General features: G+C 41.9%; 2 protein-coding genes across 16 annotated transcripts in view; both read right to left on the reverse strand.

Annotated features, from left to right (window-relative positions):
* Positions 1-642: 642 nt before the first annotated feature.
* LOC118110936 (probable glutamate receptor) lies at positions 643-12975 on the reverse strand. Of its 2 annotated transcripts, XM_035159106.2 has the most exons (10): positions 12774-12974; positions 12533-12607; positions 9646-9677; positions 7637-7816; positions 6854-7077; positions 5899-5996; positions 3425-3642; positions 2246-2465; positions 1094-1344; positions 643-1016 (listed from the first exon to the last, which is right to left on the reverse strand). In XM_035159106.2, the coding sequence occupies exons 2-10, from the start codon at positions 12594-12596 to the stop codon at positions 918-920; spliced, it is 1386 nt and encodes a 461-aa protein (XP_035014997.2). In that variant the 5' UTR covers positions 12597-12607; positions 12774-12974; the 3' UTR covers positions 643-917. The 2 variants fall into 2 exon arrangements, with proteins under 2 accessions (XP_035014997.2, XP_035014998.2); XM_035159107.2 differs by lacking the exon at positions 9646-9677 and having other exon boundaries at positions 12774-12975.
* Positions 12976-19067: 6092 nt separating this feature from the next.
* plch2a (phospholipase C, eta 2a) overlaps positions 19068-26829 on the reverse strand; it is a 149609-nt gene continuing 141847 nt past the window's right edge. For 10 of the 14 annotated variants that reach the window (XM_047340339.1, XM_047340336.1, XM_047340335.1 and 7 more), the window contains one exon: positions 19068-21865. In XM_047340339.1, coding sequence (XP_047196295.1) covers positions 20235-21865 — 1631 coding nt within the window. In that variant the 3' untranslated portion in view covers positions 19068-20234. Of the gene's footprint in view, positions 21866-24054; positions 24084-25676; positions 25689-26829 lie in introns of all 14 variants that reach the window. The other 4 variants (XM_047340341.1, XM_047340342.1, XM_047340343.1 and 1 more) reach the window with 4 other exon arrangements.

A 26829-nucleotide genomic window follows, 5' to 3' on the forward strand; every position in this document is an offset into this window, starting at 1 on the left:
ATTGTTACTTTCTACTTAATACAAGAATCACAACAGAAAATACATTTGTAGATTGAGGTAACACTCTCACGTTTTTAGTCATAGTGTGGTCATTGGTTAAAGGTTCAGTGTGAACAGCTGAATACCCCTCACCTCACCCTCCCCTTCCAAACATTAAAGAGAACCTATTCAGTTTTCAGTTGTAATAAAAACTCAAAAGGTGGTTCGGCTTTTTGATTGTCTCACACTGAGAATTTCCGTATTGAGTAGATACCATATATTAAGTACACTTGCAGACTCATGTTCATTCTGGCTTTCTTTTTAGCTTATTTTGTCATCTCAGACTGGCTTTGTCGGAGCTTGATGATTTTGTGAATTCTTGACCGGCAAAACCAAAACCATGTGCAAAATATGCCAAACAGCTAGAAACCAGGGGAATTACAGTTGCTGATAATTCTGTGGGTTCAATGAGCAACACCTTTCACGTTACACAGTATTCCATCAATGCTCATATGAAAATATAGCTTTAGATGTGAAATCTGAGGTTTTGTTTAACGTTTTTTGGGAAATATACCTCATAGCTTGCATATCAGTAATGATGCCGTCTTCTTGTCTTTCATATTGTTGTCTCTGAAGTTTAACTGAAAAGAAAAGGAAACCAAACAATTTTGGAGATTTATTTGTAACATTGAAGCAAATACAAACAGTCAAAGACTCAATCTCAAGAAGAGATGTATGTTTATTAGTCAGTGAGAAGTCGACATCTAACAAGAAGTCTGTTGACTAATATGTAGAGCTGTTAGTTGATAATATGTCCTATGTGGTCACTGAGCCTTTCCAAAAAAGTATAAAACAAACTGAATGGCCGCGCAACATGAAGCTGTTACTTCAGAAAGTCTGCCGCTACCTTATCAAAAGCTAACGTGTACACTTTTCCTTTAAGCTTTGCTTTTGTCAGGGCTGTCATGCTCTGCACTCGCTCCTCCGCTGCCAAACCTCCGGTTCAGCTCTGCTGTCAGCTCCGAGCAGCATGATTTCTGTGAAAGAAAAGGCGAAAAAAGTAAGCAATACAATTAGTCCATGTGTGATCACGCTGTGGGATACCCTTCCCTACCTTGCCATCCTTAGCTTGGTTGCGGGCCCTGGACAAGAGTTCCAGCAGGGCCAGCAATAGCCCCACGCCCAGTCCCAGGCCCAGGAGGAGGAAGACACCTCTCAAATCATGGGGCTGCAGGGCCTCTGAGGTGTGGGCCCTGTCGGCCCCCAAGCAGCTGCTGGCCCACCACTTTTGCCGCAGGAACGTTAATGTGCCGGACTCGCTGAGCATGAGGATAGCCACAGTTAGGTTTTTGACAAGCGAGGAACCTGTGGGAGTAAAGAGTGATGATGTGGTAAAATGTAAGCAGTTGAACAAACTCCCTCCAGAACCATTAACCTGCTGCTCCAACAGCCTCCACTCTTTTGGTTTTTCATCCAATGCTAAACACGCTGCAGGGATTTGCATTCAGCTAAAAGAGCATTAATGCTGTCCAACACAGATGCTGGCGAATAAGGTCGGGCTCACAGTCTGGATTGTTGTTAGTTTTGTTACATTAACTAGGTAACAAAACTTGATTTTCATTTTCTTTTTTGCACTGACTTTTGTCTCTCAGGCAACTTACGAGCTTCTCCTGTTGCTGGTCCTTCGATCTGGATGCAGCCTGTGAGGAAAACCTAAAAAGATCCCAACTCTGGATTGTAAGGTAAATTCTCTTTAGCTTTTTTATGTTTTTACAGAAACCAATAACATGTAGGCAAGATTTTTTTTAGGGCTATTTTTAGTCTCACTGTGATGAAGGTACAAAAGGGGGAAACTGTTACTCTCCTGGAAGCGCTAGTGGTGGTTAAGAATAATACAAAAAAAGAGCTTGAGAAAGAAGTTCAAAGCAGTTTTTAACAATCCATAGAAACTGCCTGAAGCAGCCATACCCCCTGGTTCAAGTAAAGAGTTTTGATGGAGGTGTTTCAGAGGCAATTTGGATTCTGACGAGTGCTTAATTTGAAGCATATAGAAACATCTGCAGAAAATTCAACATGTACATCTGATCTATTTGACCATGGAGCAAAAGGCTGGAAGCAACACATGAGGTGAATCAATTAAATTCACCTCACCCTTATCCCTAGAATCTGCAATGGAAATATAACCCAAAGCACATAACACTTTCAGTGAGGTGACACACATCTTCCCAAATAAAAGAAAACATCCTTATACGGCCAAAGGACTCACCCAGTGGTGCTGCGATGGCGTAGCCTCTCATACCGATGACCTCCTCTGATCGGACCAGTTTACAGTAACGAGCCACTGCCAAGTCCAAGGACACTGCTTCACCAATGAAAGCAAAGTTTCCCTCCTGGGCACGGCGGAGACCTTCCTCCATGTTGGACACGAAGCTCTTCTTACGCTCCATGTTGTGGTAGATACGTTCGAACAGAGGATTCTTGGAACTCTGGGAAAGAAAAGAATGAAAGATCAAACAGAATATTTGTAGAGCACAACAGGATTATTATGAGTGCACAAGATTTCAGCAGCACACGTTATTGGCTGGAATGACAATGGTGCAGCACGACGTCCTGGAATGTTCCTGATGCAGGTGCACCATTAGTCTGTTGAGTGTTGAAGATGCGTCATTGGCTCTCAAAATATTTTTTCTATTATCAGAAACCTTTTGTCAATCAATCAAATTAATTGTGTATAGCCCATATTGACAAATCACAGTTTGTCTTGTAACTCACTTTTAGTACCATAATTACATCTATAAATATCACTCTGATCATTTTCATTATGACAACCAGTCTGAGAGCTAGAATATGATGGCTACAATGGTTCCTGGTCTCTCGCTCTCTTTTCTCCCCACCTCTTCTCTCTCCCCCATTTTTTCATTGCTCACCCCAACCAGTTGCCCATATCGAGTCTGGTTCTAGAGGTTTCTCCTTTTTTCTCTCCACGGTCGTCAGTGTTTGTTTATTGTGGGAACTGTTTGGTTTCTCTTTCATTCTTAAGGTCTCAAACTTAGTATGTAAAGTGCCTTGAGATAATCTATGTTCTGATTTGGCACCGTACAAATTTTATTGAATTGAATTGAATTTTTAAAAAGCATCTGGAGAAAAATCATTCGTCCCCTTAGATTTCACAAACCTTGGCTATTTCATGTAAGACAGTTGCAGCACTGAAAAAGTCCCACCTCCATCTGCATCTACCCAAAAAGAGGTTGTGTGCTGTGACATCTGACATTATGAATATACTAATCAAGGTAATGTGGTTCCACAGCAGTTTTAAACTATTTTGCACATTGACCATACACAGTCCAGCCAAATACTAGGTTTAGACGTGGTCCATTTATCAAACTATCTCAGTGAAGCTGCAATGACTCTGATCATTTGGAAAGTTAAGAGTAACTGAATGTACCTTAAAGAAAAACGTGGTGGATCCAGATTCAATTGTGCCATAATCGATCACATCCTGGTTGGCGAGGTCTTCAAAGCTCCTGATGGAGCCGTGTTTGCTGTTGGAGTGCAACATGGAGTTGAAGTTGCCAAAATAGCAGGCCAGCAGCATTAGAGCAAATAGCCACCAGATGGCGCTGACTACACGTCCAGAGAGGCCTTTAGGGTGAGGACCAGCACCTGAGAGGACACAGGCAGCGGTCGGTGAGAAGAGCCCAATTTGTTAAAGGAATAGTTTGAACTATCCCTTTAAAGCCAAAATATAATATTCATGCTCCGTTCTAAACAATCCAGACAGACATGGTTACGTCATGATAACACCTCCCTGAATGATGTATAATGTCAACAGGATACAGTATTGTATTATTTTAAGATGGCTCAGACTCAGTTCATGATATAGTACTCAGCTCAGCTCATACAGAATTTAAAAAAAAAGACAACTGGATCAAAGGCAGTGAGACACTATGCTTCATCTTTATCAAAGCAACACAACACTGTATATGTTCAGCACTGGATTCCAATTATTGTTGCATCTTTTTTAATAATGTTGTCAAGAAGGTATTTTCTTTTAGATTGCAGCTCTGAAACCAAAATGTATGCAGTTTTATTAATATATACACTACCGTTCAAAAGTTTGGGGTCACCCAGACAATTTTGTGTTTTCCATGAAAACTCACACTTTTATTTATCAAATGAGTTGCAAAATGAATAGAAAATATAGTCAAGACATTGACAAGGTTAGAAATAATGATTTCTATTTGAAATATTAATTTTGTTCTTCAAACTTTGATTTCGTCAAAGAATGCTCCATTTGCAGCAATTACAGCATTGCAGACCTTTGGCATTCTAGCTGTTAATTTGTTGAGGTAATCTGTAGAAATTTCCCCCCCACGCTTCCTGAAGCACCTCCCACAAGTTGGATTGGCTTGATGGGCACTTCTTGCGTACCATACGGTCAAGCTGCTCCCACAACAGCTCAATGGGGTTGAGATCTGGTGACTGCGCTGGCCACTCCATTACAGACAGCATACCAGCTGCCTGCTTCTTCCCTAAATAGTTCTTGCATAATTTGGAGGTGTGCTTTGGGTCATTGTCCTGTTGTAGGAGGAAATTGGCTCCAATCAAGCGCTGTCCACAGGGTATGGCATGGCGTTGCAAAATGGAGTGATAGCCTTCCTTATTTAAAATCCCTTTTACCTTGTACAAATCTCCCACTTTACCAGCACCAAAGCAGCCCCAGACCATCACATTACCTCCACCATGCTTGACAGATGGCGTCAGGCACTCTTCCAGCATCTTTTCACCTGTTCTGCGTCTCACAAATGTTCTTCTGTGTGATCCAAACACCTCAAACTTTGATTTGTCTGTCCATAACACTTTTTTCCAATCTTCCTCTGTCCAATGTCTGTGTTCTTTTGCCCATATCAATCTTTTCTTTTTATTGGCCAGTCTCAGATATGGCTTTTTCTTTGCCACTCTGCCTAGAAGGCCAGCATCCCGGAGTCGCCTCTTCACTGTAGACGTTGACACTGGCGTTTTCGGGTACCATTTAAAGAAGCTGCCAGTTGAGGACCTGTGAGGCGTCTATTTCTCAAACTAGAGACTCTAATATACTTGTCTTCTTGCTGAGTTGTGCACCGGGGCCTCCCACTTCTCTTTCTACTCTGGTTAGAGCCCGTTTGTGCTGTCCTCTGAAGGTAGTACCACACCGTTGTAGGAAATTTTCAGTTTCTTCGCAATTTCTCGCATGGAATAGCCTTCATTTCTAAGAACAAGAATAGACTGGCGAGTTTCACATGAAAGTTCTCTTTTTCTGGCCATTTTGAGAGTATAATCGAACCCACAAATGTGATGCTCCAGATACTCAACTAGCTCAAAGGAAGGCCAGTTTTATAGCTTCTCTCACCAGCAAAACAGTTTTCAGCTGTGCTAACATCATTGCACAAGGGTTTTCAAGGGTTTTCTAATCATCCATTAGTCTTCTAAGGCGATTAGCAAACACAATGTACCATTAGAACACTGGAGTGATAGTTGCTGGAAATGGGCCTCTATACACCTATGTAGATATTTCATTAAAAACCAGACGTTTCCACCTAGAATAGTCATTTACCACATTAACAATGTATAGAGTGTATTTCTGATTAACTTAATGTTATCTTCATTGAAAAAAACAGTGCTTTTCTTTGAAAAATAAGGACATTTCTAAGTGACCCCAAACTTTTGAACGGTAGTGTATATATAGTATGTACTTTAAGGTGAAATTACGTTCTGTACCTCACACAAATAATGAGTTTTTAACCATCTCATCACCACCATTGTAACACTCTGTCCAACAATATGTTAGCAGAGTAGTGTGTGTGTATTCTGACAGTTCAGACAGATGCAGCCAGCAGCAGTGGGTTTCTCAGGCTGTGGATGTGTTGGCTGCTGGGTTACCTTGTAAGGTGAGAGCTCCTGTGATGTACCAGAAGCTGTGCAGCAAAGTGAAGTCGTGCTGCTCTGTGTCCGGCTCGGCCCATTCACTGGGACTGATCCTGCACAATGATAGAAGACATCATAACCAGCACCGTTAAAGCAGCAGGATTCTGTTTACTGAAATATAACTTTATGTGCGAAGAGGGTGGCAGTTAAGGAGCTTTTACCAAAGCCAAGAAATCTTATACATTTGTTGTTATCTAGTCATGATAATAGACAAGGCACGAGAAGACAAGACACAAGAGGGCAAGACATGACTCGACATGAAAGGACACATCAAGACACGACAACACATGACACGAGAAGACAAGACATGACACGTCAAGATAAACAACACATGACATGTGAAGACAAGACATGAGGACACGACAACACATGACATGAGAAGACAAGACATGAGAGGACAAGTCACGACACAAGAAGACATGAGAGAACACGTCAAGACACGTCATTACATGACACAAGAAGACAAGACATAAGGACACGTTAACACATGACATGAGAAGAGAAGACAAGACATGAGGACACGTCAAGATTTGACAACACGTGACATGAGAAGATAAGAAATGAGGACATGACAACACATGACACGAGAAGACAAGACGTGAGGACACGTCATGAAACACAACTTTACATGACACGAGGACGTGTCAAATCACGACAACACGCGACATGAGAAGATAAGAAATGAGGACACGTCAAGACACAACACGCTACATGAGAAGATAAGAAATGAGGACACGTCAAGACACGACAACACGCAACATGAGAAGACAAGAAATGAGGACACGAGATGACAAACTTTATTGTCCCAGTGTAAAATTTGCCTTGAACATGAGCTGTGTGTCCTGGTTTCTACAGCATTTGCAGACATTATATCAGTCAACGGTTTCTGTGTTGACCCTCTGAAACGTACCTGCCCACCAGGAATATGCAGAGACCTGTTAGCAGGAAGGCAACGAGGATGCCTATCCACATGTTGGTGGAGAAGGGCGCCAGCAGGCTGAGGGTGCTCTCCTCAGAGGCCACGTCCTTACGCAGGATGAAGCCGATTCCTGTATGCATGAAGGGGGTGGTCATATCCACATGTTGCTCTCTGACAGCAGTGAGGGTCAGCGGGGCCACAGCCAGGTCAGCGTCCTGATGGACCACGGAGGCACACACACACATTCACATGTACAACAGTGTACTAACATGGTTACACAATACTGTAGTGTTAAGCAGCAGATCCATTTCACTGTTGTTTTGATATAATTTATACATTATTTGTTATATAATAAAAACTAACCCAAAAAGCATGTAATTATTTGATTGTTATACCTCAACTAATTTATTATCTTTATACAAAATATGTGAGACATGGCAATAGTGAGCTAATTTATAAAAGTATAAAAAAATATTGTTTCATTGATAAATTTCACTCCATTTATATATATATATATATATACACATATATATATATATATACATATATACATATAGTTATTTTACAAATAAATGTGTTTTTGAATTTCCAACACTTTGGGTTGGAGCACCTAGATATACAATTTCAGATCTTTGTTTTTACTGATCTCAGCTTCGTTAATATAAAGCGGCTTAAAATTTTGTAACTGTACATTTTATTACCTAATAGTATATCACACAATTTTTACTCTAACATTCTGTACATGAACTGTGATGTGACAGGCCTCTGACTTACCCCTCTGATGATCTCACCGATCATGCCGTTCCAGTTGCTGCTGGCGTCCATGACTCCGTAGCGGTTATCCTTCACCAGGTGCACATTGTACTTGAGGCCCAGTGTCTTCGACAGTTCTGCGAGCAGGTCCATGCAGAAGCCCTCCAGCTCAGAGCCTCTGCTCATGGTGTACGGGTCCTCCTGGACAAACAGCGCAAACAGCCTCATTTTACTGGGTGTAATGGATCACTGAGGGAGAACTGGTGATACAATGGCATCTCTTTGCAAAGCTTTGATTAAAATAAGAAAATCTCAGGATATGAACGATTATTTGAGGATTACTCTGCAGTCTTCAGAGGATGACAGGTGCAACTCATGTGAAGTGATAAGAGGTGAGAAATGTAATTCTGCAACAAATAAGTCAGCAAGGACAAGAAACACAGGGAGTCAGACAACCACTTATAATCAAACCAAGTGTTTATTCACATGATCTGAATCACTTTATTAAGTTATCGAACTGAAAGTGAGCCCACCTAATGTATTGATGATGATGTTACAGTATAGGATGAAAGTAGAATTTGAAAGTCAGACTGTAAACCTTTAGCTGAGGGGGATTAAAAAGTACATCCACTAGACAGGATGTGCATCAGGAAACAGGGAGAGATTGAGATGTACTGTGTGTGTTGGCGGCGGAGTTCGACTTAACCAACCAGACACTGTTTTTAAACTTCCCTTATCCTTCCCTTCAAGGAGAGAGGCCACCGCACAACAGTGTAGTGTCACTGAGGGCTGACTGTTCGAGTCTCAGAGAGAGAGAGGGGAGGGAGGGGTGGAGGCTGTCACAAGGTAAATCTGTAAACTATCTATGCCCCCTTTTCAAGTAAATATTTAATTTCATAGGATAAAGCTACTTAAAGGACAGGATAGAAGTATTAAAATATGTCTGGTTAACCCACCGCTGACACATCCAGTACATCAATATCAGTAACTCCTACACGTAAAGAACAGTATATCAATGTTGACAGTCTGTGGTTCTATTTGGCTCCAGCAGCTGACAAAGGTTTATCATCCCCTCTGATGAGAATCTATATCTTTCAATAAGATAGTAATCGTCTCTGAAGACCCTTGTCCTCCCCAGAGACCCTTTAACAGCTCCACGGGATCCTTTAAGAACGCTGATGTCATGTTTCAAAGGAATTGATTGGTCAGTGGGTGGAAGTTTCGAAGTGAACAAGTCTTATTGGACTGAAACCATGAACTAAACCTGAAGTTACTCCGATAACAGCAAATCCTGCTTCATAGTACAGGCCTTTGGCAAGTTTCACTGAAATCATTTCAACGTTTAAAAAAATGTTCAGGGGTTGAAATATATGTCGCCAAAATAAAAACTGAACCAATTTCAGGTTGAGACGTCAATATCGTGTCAATATGCATTAACTTTTGGACAATTTTACGATGCATGATGCAAACATAACTTTAAGGTTGCATTGTTCTTTATATACAAATTCTGCTAGGACCTCCTACAGCAAGGTCTCTTAGTTCCCATCATCGCTTGGTTTGCTCAAAGTCTTTATTTATTCATTTGTTTGTTTGGTCATTTTTTGTTTATTTGACAGAAACAATGCACTGCTCCTTAGCAGTACCAGGGTTAGCTATAAGCTAATTTTCATCTGTGGTCCCGGGGCAGGAAACAGAGTGTAACATCTCTGCCAAATGTGACCTCATATCCTGATTCTCTGCCCCTATGAACATAACTTTATCTGTACAACAAGTCATGCAGAGCCATCACTCATATTTACTAATATCTACATCAAACCAACCAAAACTAAGTATATCTGAGACTTAAACTCTGAGGATTGTTAATGGTGGAAAATCTGGATAAAAGTTGTAAAGTGTCTATTACTGATAAAAATGCTGTTAAAACTACAAAAGTAAGAGATTGTGGGTAGTAGAGAAGAATGATTCTATTTACATCTGCACAGCCCCACTTTGGCTTTTCTCATCCAGAGAGTACAAGAAAGAAACAATACCTTTATAGTAGTGATGGATAACTCTTTGGCATCTAAATGGAAACAAAAAAAAAAACAAGCAGCACAATAAATTCTGGATTGTAATGAAGCAAGTCAACGTAATCAAGCATCAGCACAGAGATGAGAGAATTTAGTCTGAGCCACTTGTTTGGCTGATTAGTGGTTTGGTTCCATGTCCACAGGCTTATAGGCAGAGCAGCTCCTGATTCTTAATGAGGCATATTGTTGCTTTGAGTCCCCTTCATGTGTTTTTCTCTCAGCCGCGGCAGTGAATAACCAGACAGCCACTGGAGGACAATGGCCGGCTTGTTGTCGGCTGTTTTTCAGGAGATCTGAGAATAGGCCTCCACACTGAGTGGACAGTTGCAAGGTACACCCGGGGAGTATCTGGGCCCCTGGAGGGGGGGATCAAGGATGTTTTTCTTTTGCCGCCGTTTTTTTTACCGTCCACCCCCCACCAGAGTCTCTGACTCTGCCCATGACACTCGGAGTTGTTTTCCTTGTGCGGTAACTGTGACCAATGGCATTCGCAGCGTTCCTAACATGCCCTGCCAGGGTCCATCAGAGAAGGGAGGGGGGGGTGAGCGGAGGTGCCAGGGGTGCTAGTTTTTCATTATTGCATTTGATAACAAAAACAGGGTCCGGTTTGTTCACATAAAGCCAATGACACCACGTCAGTCTCCCCTAGAGACGATGGCAGGACCTACGATCTGCGGAGATGCCTGTCAGTTCAGCGCCTGCCTGCAGAGCCCCCCCATACGATTAATTGATTTATCACAGTGCTTTCTGGACCACAGCAAGGCAGTGGCCCCTCCACTGGTGAGAAATGGTGCGGCTGCCACAGTGGATGATGCCCCCTCTATGGTTTGATAGGACTCCAGCAGTGTAGAGGGCCAAGCGGGGGAAAGTGTCAAGTGTGAGGGATGATTTGGGAGCGTGACCCCCGTCTCATAGGTTGGCCAGAGCTCACAGAGCTGAGCATCAACTTCGCAGACCGAGGCTGGCTCTGGAGGAGGAGATGATCTCATTGGCTGAGTGAAACCTTATTGGCTCCACCCACAAAGCACCCAGCTTTACAGAATGTAATGTAAAAAATGACAGAAACATAATTTAGTCAACACATTGAAATAGAGCATTTCAGGGAGACAGGGTCGACAGAAGCTGCACATTTATACTTCACATTTCGAACAGAAAATACATAAGGAACGCAACCACATTTTTTTCTCAGAATGTGCTGAGGATATATGCTGCTTCAAACATTTGTCAAGTATTTAGCAAATATGTTCATAATGAATATATCACTAAAATGTTGAAAGAGAACATCTTTAATTAGGTTGGGGAAAGGCCGTGTTCTGTTTTGATACAGAAAAGAAAGTTCAGAGTGAATAAGACACAAACTGTTTAAATTTGAAAACTTCTTTCACATCTATCCAAAGATCCATCCACCTATCCATCTATCTTTATCTAACCTGAGCCATCGTGACTCTGGATTTGAACTCTAATATAAAAGTCATGTGCCTTGTACCCTCGCATTGTCCACCGCTGCCATTCATAGAGTTGCCCGTCAGCAAAATCCAGCCACAGTATATGTTTCTTTGCTGTTGCAGTTCAGTTTTTTTTGCATAGAAATGGAATTACATGGAGAGAGGGTTGTGACAGCTGGTGGGATGCAAAAGAAGTAAGATAAGTTTTTTAAAAAGGTAAAAAATCCACTCTGACACTGAACAAGCCCTATGACTGAAACAACCTGCTTGGCACTACTATTAAACGCAACCCACAGAGGTGTCAGCGTACCCGGCCGTCATTGTCATACAAACAATGATAGACCTGTGGTTACGGTTGTGGTAAAGTCACAGGTTTGGTTGGTTTTAGGAAAAGAACTAGGTAAAATACAATTTTTTTTTAAGCATAGAGGTCGTTTGTTTGTGGTAAAAATCATGAACTGGCGACTGAGGTTGTTGAACGACCTTGGATGAAAGAAACAAGGGAAACTGGTTGTCCACAGGTGATACACACACTTAGCAATTATGATCATACGTAATCAAATTTTTCATTTTTAGATCATGAAATTCATATTTGTTACTATTTCAGATCTAGTTTATCTCCATAAAAAAGGTCCACTTTGCCTGGATGGAACAAAGGCAACACAAAGCAAGGGTATGTTTCCCTCATATTCCTTTTAGACCACTCCAAGGCAGCCAGTTCAAATAGGTTCAAGATTTTATTTTTCTCTTTGGCAAACAACACTGAGCAATGCAGTGAACAATGAGCCGTTTTTCCATGACGAGATGAGGAAGAAAAGGTCAACATGAAGAGCATCATGGGCCACTCTTTGGATCTTCATCCATCCCATCAAGTCGGGCAACGACTACTGAATGAGAACTGTGCTCTGCCTCAAAAACATTTATGTCCTGTGACCCTGCTCTAAACTAAACACTACGCCCACTCACATATTCTACCATTACTGGCAATAACTCCTCCATTTCAATTGTCATTGCTGCCCCCTTAATCTTTATCAGACATTTTCTTATGTACAAATACTTCAAACATTGACACACCTTTTCATTATGTTAAAAACAGTTTATTCTAATCAATGTTGTAAATACTCTTATTTTGTTGATGTGTTCAGCTACGTGCTGCATCTATTTCAATTCTGTTTGTTCTGGGATGTGGCTCTCTGAGGTTTCCAGGTTTTTTTCCCCCTGTTAATGGTTTTTTTTGTAGTTTTTCCTTACTCTTGTTGAGGGTTAAGGACAGAGGATGTCACACTTAGTTAAGCCCTGTGAGACAAATTCAAATTTGTGAATATGGGCAACACAAATACAATTTGATGATTGATTGAACACTCCAACATGTTTTGCAGTGCAAGGTTGTGTGTTCAACTCACCTGCAGTGACTGTCCCTGCACTGATGGCTGCCACACAGAGGAGCAAAACTGTGAAGCGTTTCATGTTGCCACAACCTGAAAATGACACAAATTTAAATATTTCTTCAAACACAATTTACCCAAACCATAACATTTATAATGAGAAACGCTTGATATCAAATACATTCTACCTTGAAACACCAATCAGATAATAGAAAAACACCTCTAGACATGTGTGTTAAAAAAAAAAAAAACTCCTTACCCCCGTTATCTGCAGTGTGGAATAAAACCTCGACTTCAACGCAAGGGACGACTCCACGAAAAAACGTGTAAAGAAATTCACAAGTTTTGCAAATGGGCCGTTGGCAGGGTTGTGTGCTGCAGAATGTAGTGGGGGTTTATATGGGGGAGCACAGGCAGGGAGGGAGGAGATATGAGCTCAGAGGGGGAATAGACCTGTGACTGCTGGACTGAGGTTTTGGCAGAATGAAAACTGAAAAAGGGAGGTGGGGTTGTGGGGTGGTGGTTTACTGTAGGGGGGTGTCAGAGGAAGGAGTTTAACTCCTGACCAACCTTGAGGGACTCTTCAACGTGAGCACAATGTCTGCTTTACTACAGTGCTGACAACACCCGATCATGTGAAGTAGCCTTCACACATTTAGAGCTAAAGGTGCTTAAATCAAAAAGGAATTCACACCACCTCTGATATCTAACCCCCCACATTTAAAAAGAACATTGATTCCATCAATATTCATTCAAATTTATATTTTAGTTTCCACAAAACCCCATCCCGTTTCATAGCCTAAAAAACGACACAAACAAGATTCATCTGCACAAAACCTTTTTCAAAAACACTTATCTTGAAAGGAGGAACTGAATCACTCTCAGACAAAAACATTCTCTCCAAGTCTGAAGTGCTAGACAGAGCTCGGAGGTTTCATTTGAGAGGCCAGGCCATGCCAAATTGTGTAGATAAATACAGCTTTAAAAGGAACTGCAGTTTTCTTGGAATCCTAATGAAGCCGTCTTTTGTTTGTGTGCTGGCTGAAGCAGAGTCTGTGGTGCTAAAATGAGCATGTCGCGCTTCACAAAGTCTGACAGAGCTGAGGAAGAGGCCTGGCAGTGTCTGACAGCTCGCCAGAGGTGGCTGTCAGCTTTGGAAACCAGAATTAACAGTGGACAAACCTCTGAGTGAAAAATCTGTGTCCATGGAGGGCTGCATGGATTCTCAGATATGACTTGGGGTTTGGCTTTCAAGCCCAAAGCACTTTTAAGTTTAGGTCAATTTCAGCCAGTCAAAGTTGTCCACATTAGATTGCGTCAATATTGACCAGTATCAAAGAGGTTGTCGAAGTAAATGGATTATAACACATTTTCTTTTGCGCCAGCAAAGGTAGAGAATCTATCCATTTCCTGCATACTGTCAGGGTCTAAATAAAGTTTATTCCATGAACAGCGTCACATTTGTGGGTGAAAAAAGTCTGTGTAATAGTTTTGTAGCCTTAAAAAAATTTGAACTTGTTTGGCAAGTGATACTAAAAAGATGTTTTTCTCTCCTTTAATGTCTGGTTGGGCTTGTAGTCTCTTGTGCCGCCTCAAGTCTTTGTTCTGGAACATTGTCCCTTCCTACAGGGGGTCTGGGGTCTCCGCCAGAGAGGTTGAGAGAGGTGAGGTCTGGTAAACACAGAACCAAGCGGAGTCCATAATTAGAGCAGCAAGCAGACCGTGCCAAAACCAAGGCCAAAGGCTTTTACATGTCAGCTTGGATAAGGCTCAGTTTAAATGGTCTGTTAACAGAGGCAGCTGTTGATGGATAAAGTGTAAATAAAATAAATGAGCTGTGAAACGTTCAATAATATTCATTTGAGATTTATTTGGGTCTTAATTACACAATTGTTTCAATTAAATATTATCCCTAAGATTTTGCACAAAGAACTGTCATGGCAGTGCAAACCATACAGCAGGTCGAAAAATAAACATGCTTTTATACAGATCATTTCCATCTTGTTTTAGTGCTACAGACTGATGAGAACAGGGTTTTGGACACGATGCTCTTGTGACCACCATCATACCATCAAAACAAATGAGTTTGGAATATTACCAAATCTTAAAAAAAACTTTGTAAAATAGTGAAGGGTAACTCCTCTTGCTATATTGTAAGCAGTGTTAAATTTGATCATCATTTCTGATTCCTCACTTGTTTGATTTGCCGCTGAAACGCTGCTCTGCCAGCAATGCACCTGTCACGGCACAAGATGTGCTTTTTAGAAAAGTTGTGCTTTTTTAGGGTTTCAACACTGAATGCTGATGTCACACTCTTTGCAGTAAATGCAAGGAATCGAGTTGCTCGGTTTTTTTCATAGCGCAGCTATGGAAACTGCTCAAGCCATTCCTTTCGAAAGGCATAGTTTTAAATGTTCCTGTTTTTAGTAGGCTCTGGATCATGACCTGGCTCTGAATCGGATGAAGCCATCTCCACGGAAGATGGTAAATCATGATTAGGTGCGGAGGCAGGTGTAACAACTGGAATGACATCCGTCGACAAAAAAATAATCAATTGTTCTCTTGATTGTGAATATATACTCTCTTTTTTTTGTGTTTGTCCTCTCGTTTTGTGTGTTCTGTTTGCCTACAAGGAATGTGCCCTTTAGTAACGCACATTGCGCATGGGCTCACATTAAGCGTGCAATGGCTGTCCGTGTGTGTGTACATAAAATCCCCTCTATACGCTGACAAAATAATCATTATTAATCAATCACTTTAATGTTTGTCAAAGGCAAATGTCCATAGACCCAGTTGTTTTTTATTAAAAACTATTTTGGGGACAAGATCAATTTCAGGCGCACTGGGGCAACCAATTAAAATATTTAGTCTAAAATGGTCGCACTCTGGAGCCCTGTTAGCATCGTGCTCCCATTACTACCCATTGATATCATTATCAGTTTGTGCATTTCAAAAATATGTGAAAATAAAGCAGAAAATGGATTACAAAACCCAACCAAACCCCAGAGGTGTGACGAAGCAGGCTGGTGGGATAAGAAAGAGTGATGGGTGAAGGGAAGGTGTGAAGGTTGTATTTTAAGGCTGCATGCATTCAGCAGTTTACCTGGCTCTGGTCATCCCCTCAATTCTGCACTAGGAACAGAGAGAGCGTGCAAAAGGGACAGAGGAATGGGCTTGTATAGAACAGCTGGTGTTGAGCAGGAACTGAACTCCCCTGAAATATATCATGTGACGGAGGACAAGGAGTTTTCAGCTGGACGCACACCAGTGTTGGGATCGAGCCCAGGACAAAGGAGAGGCCTACATCACATTTGAGAAGCCTGACCTAGAGTTGTTTCTCTGACCATGAGGCCAGAAAACCCCCAGAATTCCCTTGGGGCCTCCATGTTTTTTTGACCGCCGCCCGAGGTCAAACTCGGGCCTTCCATTGGCTGAGAGCCAACAGACCCCACGGCCCCCCCTGGAGGGAGGCCGGACACCTCTCAGGTAATAAATACAGAGAACCCCCTCAATTCATTGCTTTTTCCCGTGCGCTGAAGATAGGACCAGAACCTCTCCCGGTTCCTCCAGATGATCCAGACACTTAAAGGGAGCAACCAATCCAAACGTTTGTATTTTGATTTTTACCTTAAGTTCATTCCCTTTTATTTTTGTGAACTTCCCTTTTTACCTGAGCTTTATTTTTTAAACGACCGTGGCAAAGTCTTCCACTCGCAGGCCGAGTCCACCGACTTTTTCTGGATCCACAACCACAGCTGCTCCTCAGCTGTTCATACCTGCAGAAGGGCAAGAACCATTCACCATGAAGGGCAAGACACATTCGCCAAGGAGAACGAGACGAATTCTCTCCTATCCGGCCCAGCTCAATCCCCGCTGCCACCGCGCGAATCAGCTGTTCTAGAGGCCACGAACACAATTCACTTGTCTTCCCGGAACGCGCCGCTCGCGCATCAACGAACCGTGGACCAGCAACAAGTAAGAGGCTTATGTCTGGGCAGAGACTAGTTTAAACATTAGCGTGTTATTATTTGAGTGTATATTTCTGTAGGACCGCCGAGTCCCTTTGTTTTGTGCCAGCGTCGTGACGAATCTGCATTTCCGGCCACGCTGCCGTACTGTGTGATCGTCAGACCTATTTTGCGGAGATTTTAACCCATTAAAAGATCGGTACACAGCTGGACGGATCCCAGTTCGTCCGCTTGGGTACCGAGTGGTATAGTCCCCGCAAAACTGTCTCTGGCGGTGTTTGAGATCTCCTCTGATCATTCTTTGCATGTTTCCTTTTCTCTCTCTCTCTTTTCTCCTAAACCCGCCTGCACACACGTTCCGACCTGCATCCACATAATTCACGTGTTATACCCGTTCGGGGACTTGGATAGTGCGATCGCATCTCGACGCCATTCGGCGCTTTGAACCACGAGATAAACCAAAGCATCCCTTTGTTCTCCATTTCCTGTTGGTCAAACCACGAGTTTATACCGCCATCTTGAATTCGATCCTACGTCAAATCACGTGGTTAGACCGCCATCTTGAATTCAGTAACACGACACCACGCGGTTAGACCGCCATCTTGAATTCAGTAATATGACGTCATCCCCCGTGACTTCCTACGCCATCTTGACTCCCCCTCCTCTCTCGCACGCACGCACACACACACACACACACACACACACACACACACACACACACACACAGGTATTGCATGTGTGTTATAAATCGTGATGGTGTTTGTGGTTTTATCTTTGATATAGTGGTTCTTGTTAGGATAGTAGTCATTAATTAACATTGATGTTATTATCTTAAATAAATTCTATTGTATTTAAAGTATTTTGTATTTATGTATTTTTTTTGTGATTATTTGTGCATATGTATGTGACTACAGCTGGATTATGATAGCCAGTGCTTGAACTTAAAACCTTCACTGTTCAATATATAATCAATAGTAAATATTGAGATTTCTAATGGAACTTTTTCAGATTATGAGACTGATCTTTACAGATTGATTGTTGGTCCCTGATACCAGGGTGGTGCCCCGTCTTTTGTAAATTATAATTACAGATTTTATTATTCATAATTTATCATTTTATTGTTTTTCATTAATAATTTGTATTCTTAATTGATAACTTTATCGTTTTTAATTAATAATTGTATTATTTTTAATAAATACATTTATTATTTTAATAATCATATTTTATGATTATTAATAATTAGCCAACATCAAGTCTACCTATTATTGCACAACACCAGACATCAGTGCCTTGTGACTTCCAGAGCTAAAGCAGTTTTAGTAGGACAAACAATGTCCAACTGATGTTAAACTACTTATTGATATAACTGATTTGTAATGGTGTAATTGTCATTTAGAGCTAAAGGTGCTTAAATCAAAAAGGAATTCACACCACCTATGATATCTAACCCCCCACATTTAAAAAGAACATTGATTCCATCAATATTCATTCAAATTTATATTTTAGTTTCCACAAAACCCCATCCCGTTTCATAGCCTAAAAAACGACACAAACAAGATTTATCTGCACAAAACCTTTTTCAAAAACACTTATCTTGAAAGGAGGAACTGAATCACTCTCAGACAAAAACATTCTCTCCAAGTCTGAAGTGCTAGACAGAGCTCGGAGGTTTCATTTGAGAGGCCAGGCCATGCCAAATTGTGTAGATAAATACAGCTTTAAAAGGAACTGCAGTTTTCTTGGAATCCTAATGAAGCCGTCTTTTGTTTGTGTGCTGGCTGAAGCAGAGTCTGTGGCGCTAAAATGAGCATGTCGCGCTTCACAAAGTCTGACAGAGCTGAGGAAGAGGCCTGGCAGTGTCTGACAGCTCGCCAGAGGTGGCTGTCAGCTTTGGAAACCAGAATTAACAGTGGACAAACCTCTGAGTGAAAAATCTGTGTCCATGGAGGGCTGCATGGATTCTCAGATATGACTTGGGGTTTGGCTTTCAAGCCCAAAGCACTTTTAAGTTTAGGTCAATTTCAGCCAGTCAAAGTTGTCCACATTAGATTGCGTCAATATTGACCAGTATCAAAGAGGTTGTCGAATAAATGGATTATAACACATTTTCTTTTGCGCCAGCAAGGTAGAGAATCTATCCATTTCCTGCATACTGTCAGGGTCTAAATAAAGTTTATTCCATGAACAGCGTCACATTTGTGGGTGAAAAAAGTCTGTGTAATAGTTTTGTAGCCTTAAAAAAATTTGAACTTGTTTGGCAAGTGATACTAAAAAGATGTTTTTCTCTCCTTTAATGTCTGGTTGGGCTTGTAGTCTCTTGTGCCGCCTCAAGTCTTTGTTCTGGAACATTGTCCCTTCCTACAGGGGGTCTGGGGTCTCCGCCAGAGAGGTTGAGAGAGGTGAGGTCTGGTAAACACAGAACCAAGCGGAGTCCATAATTAGAGCAGCAAGCAGACCGTGCCAAAACCAAGGCCAAAGGCTTTTACATGTCAGCTTGGATAAGGCTCAGTTTAAATGGTCTGTTAACAGAGGCAGCTGTTGATGGATAAAGTGTAAATAAAATAAATGAGCTGTGAAACGTTCAATAATATTCATTTGAGATTTATTTGGGTCTTAATTACACAATTGTTTCAATTAAATATTATCCCTAAGATTTTGCACAAAGAACTGTCATGGCAGTGCAAACCATACAGCAGGTCGAAAAATAAACATGCTTTTATACAGATCATTTCCATCTTGTTTTAGTGCTACAGACTGATGAGAACAGGGTTTTGGACACGATGCTCTTGTGACCACCATCATACCATCAAAACAAATGAGTTTGGAATATTACCAAATCTTAAAAAAAACTTTGTAAAATAAAGCACAGCCTTAGGTTAAACATTACAGTGCATATAAGACATGCAGTCAACTAAAAAAGGGCTAAACTCTGTGCCTACCACTGCTTTAAAGTACAGGAGCTCAGTGCTGTGACATGCCACAGATCAGAAAAGTTAGCAAAATATTGGCAGCTGAGTCAAATTACAATGTAACTACTACACAAAGATACTTAAAAGACTTTCGTCACGATTGTAGGGATGATTCCTTACCATTTTTTCAAAGACATGAGAGAAGCCTCAGCTTTTAGCATCGAACTGTACATTATCTCTTAAATATGATACCATGCCATTATTTTCAAAATATTGCAAGTGGATGCATGGGCTGATAAACTGTTTGACATCAACTATTAATCTTCAGCTTAAAGTATATCATACCATTCGAGTAAATAAAAAAAGTATTTAAAATGGTCTCCTCTGATTATGATCTGTTGGTGCTGGATGTATGTAATGTTAATAAAAAAATCTCCAACATGAGAGTAGATCACAGTCAACATAAACAGACACAAAAACTTCTGGTAGTTTTTCACAAAATACATTCTGACAATTATCTAACATTTGGTGCAAACAGATGAGAGAGCTGCAGTAGTTGCTTGTAAATGAACCCCCCACTATCTTCAAGACAGTGATTTTTGACTGCACAGGTAAAAAAAAAAAAGACGCACAAAGTCAAGGCGAGGGAGTGATGGGTCACTAATATAGGAGATTCCATTTTTCTGTGAGATGCTGAAATGATCTGCATTACCAGTTTTCTGCAAGACATGCTGCAAGAAACGCAACTTTCTCTAAAAAAAGATATTAAAATGAGAAAAACTGGACTGTATTCCCAAAAAGTTTCTAACTGTGTGTCACACTCAGTTCCAAGTCAGCCAGTTCTTAGAGTTTGAGCATAAAAAAGACTTCACTGTTTTCAGGGTTTGGGGAGGACTCGGGCTGTCTTGAAGAGGACGATCCCAGGGGGGTAAGTTGACTCAGCAGGTCCAGGCTGGTGCAGGGACTGCGGGCCACGCAACACGCCCCTTCAGGGTTTCCCCGCTCCTCAATGGGGCTAGCACTACTTCCACTGCCAATGTTACCAGCAAGGCTAAAACTTGCACTTCTGCCCTGGACCAGGCCCTGGAGCCTCTGCCTTTCCTGGGCCTTCTTGGCCCTGTTTGCAATGTACCGCACTCTGCTTTGGCTCCTCGAGGAGGTCCTTCGCACCAAGGTCTCATCCACAGTCTCCTCGTGTGACTCTCTAGGCCTGTTTTCTGAGGCAAAGTCACTTGCAGTCAGTGGCTCCACATCAGTCAATTTCCGTAGTTGCTCTGTCAGGTTGTTGGATGGACGAGACTTCTGTAGGCTGCCCTTGCGCAGCTGGTCCCTAGTTGGCCTAACAATAAAGCTGCGGCTGATGCTTCGGTACTTGCTGTCAAAGTTACAGGAAATGTCATCAGAGGTCAGATCACCAAGGCTTTTGGACATGGAAGTTGTATCTGTTGGGGTTGTGGTTGCAGAGGAAGACCTGTTGGCTGATGACTGCTTGAGCCCTTCCATGTAGAGCCGACTCCAGGTGTGCCTCCTTTGAGTCAGTCTGCTTGGTGAGTCCATACAAGCTTCCTGTGGGGGCTGCAGGGGTCGGGGATTAAGCTCATCTACGGAGCCGTGACTTTGCTGAAGATTGGGGTTTGACTTGCTCTTGCTGACTGGCAGGGTATCATAGGAGAGTAATGCTGAATGACGGCAGTTGACCCAGGGAGGGCTGCAGGTGCTGCTGGCTGTGGGCAGGCTGGTGAGGCTTTTCCTGGCCAGGTTAGGCAGGGACAGGTCAATGACTGTGTCGCTGGAAGAAATGCTAGAAGAGGAGGACATGCTGTCTCGGTGGCTGCTTGGTTCCAGCTTTCTCCAAAGGCGGTCATTCATGGTTGCATCAGTGCAAACCTCTGGTATGGCTGACTGGGCCTGTCCAGCTGCAGCTACATCCACCCGAACATGACCCACGCTTTTTGTTCTTCTTACTGGTGGGTGTGATGGCAGACTATTAAAAAGTGCTCTCCTGGCCTGGGCTTTCTGAGGTGCTGGGACTGCAGGGGTTCCAGTGAACACTGATGCAGCAGGAGCCTTCGCTCTGTGGTCAGACTTGAATTCTGCCCTATCATCTGTCTTCTCTGTCAGAGTTTCTTGGTTGAATGAATAAGTACGTCTGTTGGTCTGGGTGTCTTGACTGCACTGGGACAGGACAGTATTCTCAGCAGGCTTTGTCATGGAGAGTGACAGGGTTCTGGAAAGGGTGGGAAACGTCACGTTGTCACTCATCTTGATGGGGCTGTCCATCAGCCCATTTGAAGCAACAGCCAATGGGGAGTCTGCATTTATTGCTGTGGATGCTGAGTGCAGTAGTCTAGATGAAGCACAATGTGATACAAGCCTCTCTTTTGGAGAACGGATGGAATGTGGGTTCCTGGGGTCTTCAGAGTTCAGCACAGGAAATGGAAGCGGGGGAGCTGGTCTCTGCACTGTAGAACAGACTGTGGAGAGAAAAACAAAAAATAACTCATTACCTTCAATCAATTGTGGCCTTTTGTCTGTAAAGTGAAACATTATGTACCTGGAACTAGGAATGAACTAATCTGATGGTTTGGTATCAGCCCTGATACTGACCTTATTAAACTAATATCTGCAAAATGTGACCAATTCACATAGTTCACTATTTTGTGGTGAGCAAAATTAAATGCTTAAAACAGATACTGCGATGTAGCTTTTATTGATGCGCTTCGTAATCGATGCATTTGATGTGAAGGTCGTGGAAGTCCTGTTACTGTGAAATCAGAGGTGTACACAGCGCCCCCTGGCACAGTAAACAAAGACCTAACTTTTAGGGGTTAATAACAGTCAACATTTAACAGGTTGGTATTTAATTAAAGAATAAACCTTCACTTTGTTACACAAAAAGCAGGAGAAAATAAGTCAATGACAGGATAATAATTGGTCAATGGTACAAAATAAAGGTACACAATGAATCAAAGGTGTTGCAGGACATTTTAGACAGAGATCTGCTGCAAAAAAGTAAATAAATATACCTCATTCTTTTATTCAGCCATTAAACATCTGTGTGGTGCGTATGGGAAATGCAATTCTTAAGCTACCTTTGGCAAATGAGAATCAGTTCTATAGAGAGAACCTTGGAGGATTTAAATTTGGACTTATTCTGATGGAGCTACTTCTAATTCCCAAATTTGACAAAGTAAACTTGAGACCAGGTCCAATTGTTTTCATTTACTGAGGCTTTTACCTGCATCTCATGTCCAGTTGTGCTCTGTATTGTCTTGGTGTGATATTTTGTGTGTAATTTGTTGTCAGGTCTTTACTATCGTGAATTTCTGAATGTATTAATGTATCACACACTTTAATTAGTGTCTTATAATAACACAGTCCTTTCTAGATCTACAACTACTTAAATTAAAGCTGAGACTTTAAAAATAGTGTCCATTATTTAAATTCTAAACGAATGTTTTGAGCCCGATAAAAAGTGAAACTGTCGAAATACTTATTGACTGGATTGTAAGGCGTAAGTTGTAAATCAATCAAATAAACTTTAAGACTGAATACATTGAACACTGAAAAGTGATTCTGTGCAAACTTCAGTTGAATGAATGGCATTTTCCAGTGAGGGTCTCTGTCTGGACATGCACCTCTGTTCAGTGATGTCAACAGAAAAAAAAGCTAGCACAGGGCTCCAGACTAACTTTTTCCTTGGTTGCACTGGTGCGCCTAACCTTTTCATTTAGTTGCACCACCACACGCTCTGTCGTTGGCGTAGGTCGGGTTGACATTTAACCCGTTCTTTTTCATGAGGACTATCACTGATTTTCATTTAGTGAAGGGTAACTCCTCTTGCTATATTGTAAGCAGTGTTAAATTTGATCACACTCTTTGCAGTAAATGCAAGGAATCGAGTTGCTCGTTTTTTTTCATAGCGCAGCTATGGAAACTGCTCAAGCCATTCCTTTCGAAAGGCATAGTTTTAAATGTTCCTGTTTTTAGTAGGCTCTGGATCATGACCTGGCTCTGAATCGGATGAAGCCATCTCCACGGAAGATGGTAAATCATGATTAGGTGCGGAGGCAGGTGTAACAACTGGAATGACATCCGTCGACAAAAAAATAATCAATTGTTCTCTTGATTGTGAATATATACTCTCTTTTTTTTTGTTTGTCCTCTCGTTTTGTGTGTTCTGTTTGCCTACAAGGAATGTGCCCTTTAGTAACGCACATTGCGCATGGGCTCACATTAAGCGTGCAATGGCTGTCCGTGTGTGTGTACATAAAATCCCCTCTATACGCTGACAAAATAATCATTATTAATCAATCACTTTAATGTTTGTCAAAGGCAAATGTCCATAGACCCAGTTGTTTTTATTAAAACTATTTTGGGGACAAGATCAATTTCAGGCGCACTGGGGCAACCAATTAAAATATTTAGTCTAAAATGGTCGCACTCTGGAGCCCTGTTAGCATCGTGCTCCCATTACTACCCATTGATATCATTATCAGTTTGTGCATTTCAAAAATATGTGAAAATAAAGCAGAAAATGGATTACAAAACCCAACCAAACCCCAGAGGTGTGACGAAGCAGGCTGGTGGGATAAGAAAGAGTGATGGGTGAAGGGAAGGTGTGAAGGTTGTATTTTAAGGCTGCATGCATTCAGCAGTTTACCTGGCTCTGGTCATCCCCTCAATTCTGCACTAGGAACAGAGAGAGCGTGCAAAAGGGACAGAGAGGAAAAAGGAGTTAGCAAAAGTGGAAAGAAGAGAGGGGGGAATGGAGGAAAGGAATCAGTTCACAGGACAGAGAAAGCATCTTAACAAGAGATGTTATTGCAGATCAATCACTAAATAAACAAACAGCTTTTGTTTTACACTGGAAAGGAAGAAAGACGAGGTAAAGCTGTGGAGAGAAACCCATCACATGATTTGATAAAAAGTACAGCATCAGCCAGCGATGTACGACTAACAATTGTAAGCACACATCCGCTGTAGACACAGGGCCATAAAACTGACTCCCTAAAGAGGAATGGGCTTGTATAGAACAGCTGGTGTTGAGCAGGAACTGAACTCCCCTGAAATATATCATGTGACGGAGGACAAGGAGTTTTCAGCTGGACGCACACCAGACATCAGTGCCTTGTGACTTCCAGAGCTAAAGCAGTTTTAGTAGGACAAACAATGTCCAACTGATGTTAAACTACTTATTGATATAACTGATTTGTAATGGTGGATTAGACTGCATGCGTTAAAAGGTTTTGGTTTAGCTTCTGCCAACATACTGTAAAAAAGAGACTAAATGTTCAAATTCAATTTTAGTAGGACGTAGTATTAAAAACCTGTGTTACAGTAAAAAGATGATAAGGTCATCAGTAATAAACACAGTTTGATGCAGCAATAAATACTGAACTTTTTCTATTCAAATAAAATCATTTTGCTTTTCTCCTCATTTCAAATAATTAAAGAAAAACACATTATTCAATACATTTGTCACCCCGTACTAAGCGTGATCAGTAATTCAATGCTATAAAAACCGGCTGGGACGTCATGATTCAGACGTCAGACTGACTTGCATGTATCAGCAGGAGCTTGATACTGGGGCTCCATTCTGAGATCACGACTGTGTGGACTCTGGCTCCAAATAACGTTCTCAACACAAGATGGCAGCACCTGTATCAGGGACATTTTGCCTTCTTTTTGTAAAAATGGGAATATAGAGTAATTCGAATAAAGTTTCAGTTTTTGAAAATTGGATTTGTAATTAGTATAGTGTAAATTAGGTTATATATGCTCAGATGAAACCCAATTATGGGTTTAACAAGCGAGGAAAAGATAGTGACAATGTTTTTTTTAGACTAGCGACCTGTCCAGGCTGTGTCCTGCCTATAAGTGGTACATATAGTTAATGGATGATTTTTTTAAGATGTTTCTCTCTAGCAATCACTGTGCATTTATGCCTAAGGAGTTTACAGAGAACCATAGAGTAGCAGGACTTGCTAATCTTAACAGACAACCGTCAACGTTCCATGTGGACCTCACACCTTTGAATAAACAAACACAAGCGTAGGACTGGCCTGAATAAATGTGTTATTGTAAATCAAAACAGCTTGTACGAAAATGTCTGGAACACTGTTGCACCATTAGGAGGGGCAGCCAGCTGCAGCCTGGTGAACGGGAGTAAAAGGGGGAGACGATGTGCTTGGAGCTTTCTGTATTTATGTAACTTTAGACTACATGCATCAAAGTCACTAGATTGAACATAACTACCTCCATTCATTTTAGGTTGTAACTTACCACTTTTCTCATCTGCCAAAAAGGTCGGTGGTATCAGGGAAAGTATTTTAAGGCAAAGAAAGGCAAAAAATGGGAATTAATCAGCCAAAATGTAATTCAGTGAAAATAACCCAAAAATCAACTCTAAATTAGAAAAAAATTCTTCAAACTATCAGGAAAACATGGGCTATCAACGTGAGTCTTACCTACAGGTACACAGCAGGGGTTTCTAACAGGTTTCTAACAACACAATATACCAAACATTTATGCTCTTGGTACGTATGGAGGCTAACCAAAAGTCTACATTACACTGTAGATTCTACAGTATGTAAGAGGTCCACTACAACCACTACACTGAAGCTACTGGGTTATTACCAAGACTGTCTCAGGGACATCTTACCAGCAAAGAACATGGGGGACTTATTGCGCAACTCTTCCATTTTCAGAGCAAAAAGGGCGTTCATCTCACGCTGCAGGGTGCCTACAGCCCTCTTTCGGCTGTCGAGGACCGAACATGGAGGAAGCATCGGAGGAGACTCAAAGCTGCTCACACTGTGCAAGCTGTCACAGCTGCTACTGTCACTGAGCAAGAGAGCTTCATTTGCAGGAAATGGGATGAGCATTGAGCGACAAACCGCACCATAGCTGGGGGGTGTTGCCTGCTGCCAACAGAGATTGGTCCTGCAGTCTGGTGTGAGGCTTTGCGCGGGTGTTACAGTGTTGGCAGGGTGTCTACGGGGAACACTGCAGGACCGGATGTTCCTCTGTGATGAGTGAGGCTGAGGACGGATGTGCTGGGTACCCAGAGTCTGCCTGGCTTTGGACTTGGGAAAGGGGACGGGTTGGAGGAGAGCCTGGGGTAAGTATTGAAACTGGGGCTCCATGCAGGACTTGAGTTCGGGAGAAGACTGCTGTAACTCTGGCTGGGCAGCTAGGGGCTGGGGCTTGGCTACAGGCTCTGGCTTAACCTGTCTCTTGATTGACGAGAAGCCATTACTTCCCTCCTGTCTCTCCCCTGCAGCCATTTTGGATTTGCATCTCGGTCTTTCCTCAACCTGGCCCTTTCTTTCAGCCTCTGGACTCTCCTTGGAGCCGATCACACATGTGATGCAGTTGGAGGACACCCCCACCCGGCCTGAGCTGTTAAGTGCAACACGCGCAAAAACCCCTGGTT

The sequence above is a fragment of the Hippoglossus stenolepis genome, chromosome 6, assembly GCF_022539355.2.
Source record: "Hippoglossus stenolepis isolate QCI-W04-F060 chromosome 6, HSTE1.2, whole genome shotgun sequence".
NCBI classification, from domain to species: Eukaryota; Metazoa; Chordata; class Actinopteri; order Pleuronectiformes; family Pleuronectidae; genus Hippoglossus; species Hippoglossus stenolepis.

Coding starts and splice junctions, on each gene's coding strand:
- LOC118110936 (XM_035159106.2), bottom strand. CDS start 12,596: ATGAAACGCTTCACAGTTTTGCTCCTCTGTGTGGCAGCCATCAGTGCA. Junction 7,817..9,645: donor TATCCATCACTACTATAAAG/GTATTGTTTCTT, acceptor CTGTTTGTCCAG/GAGGACCCGTACACCATGAG. Junction 2,466..3,424: donor CCACCACGTTTTTCTTTAAG/GTACATTCAGTT, acceptor TTTCTTTCCCAG/AGTTCCAAGAATCCTCTGTT.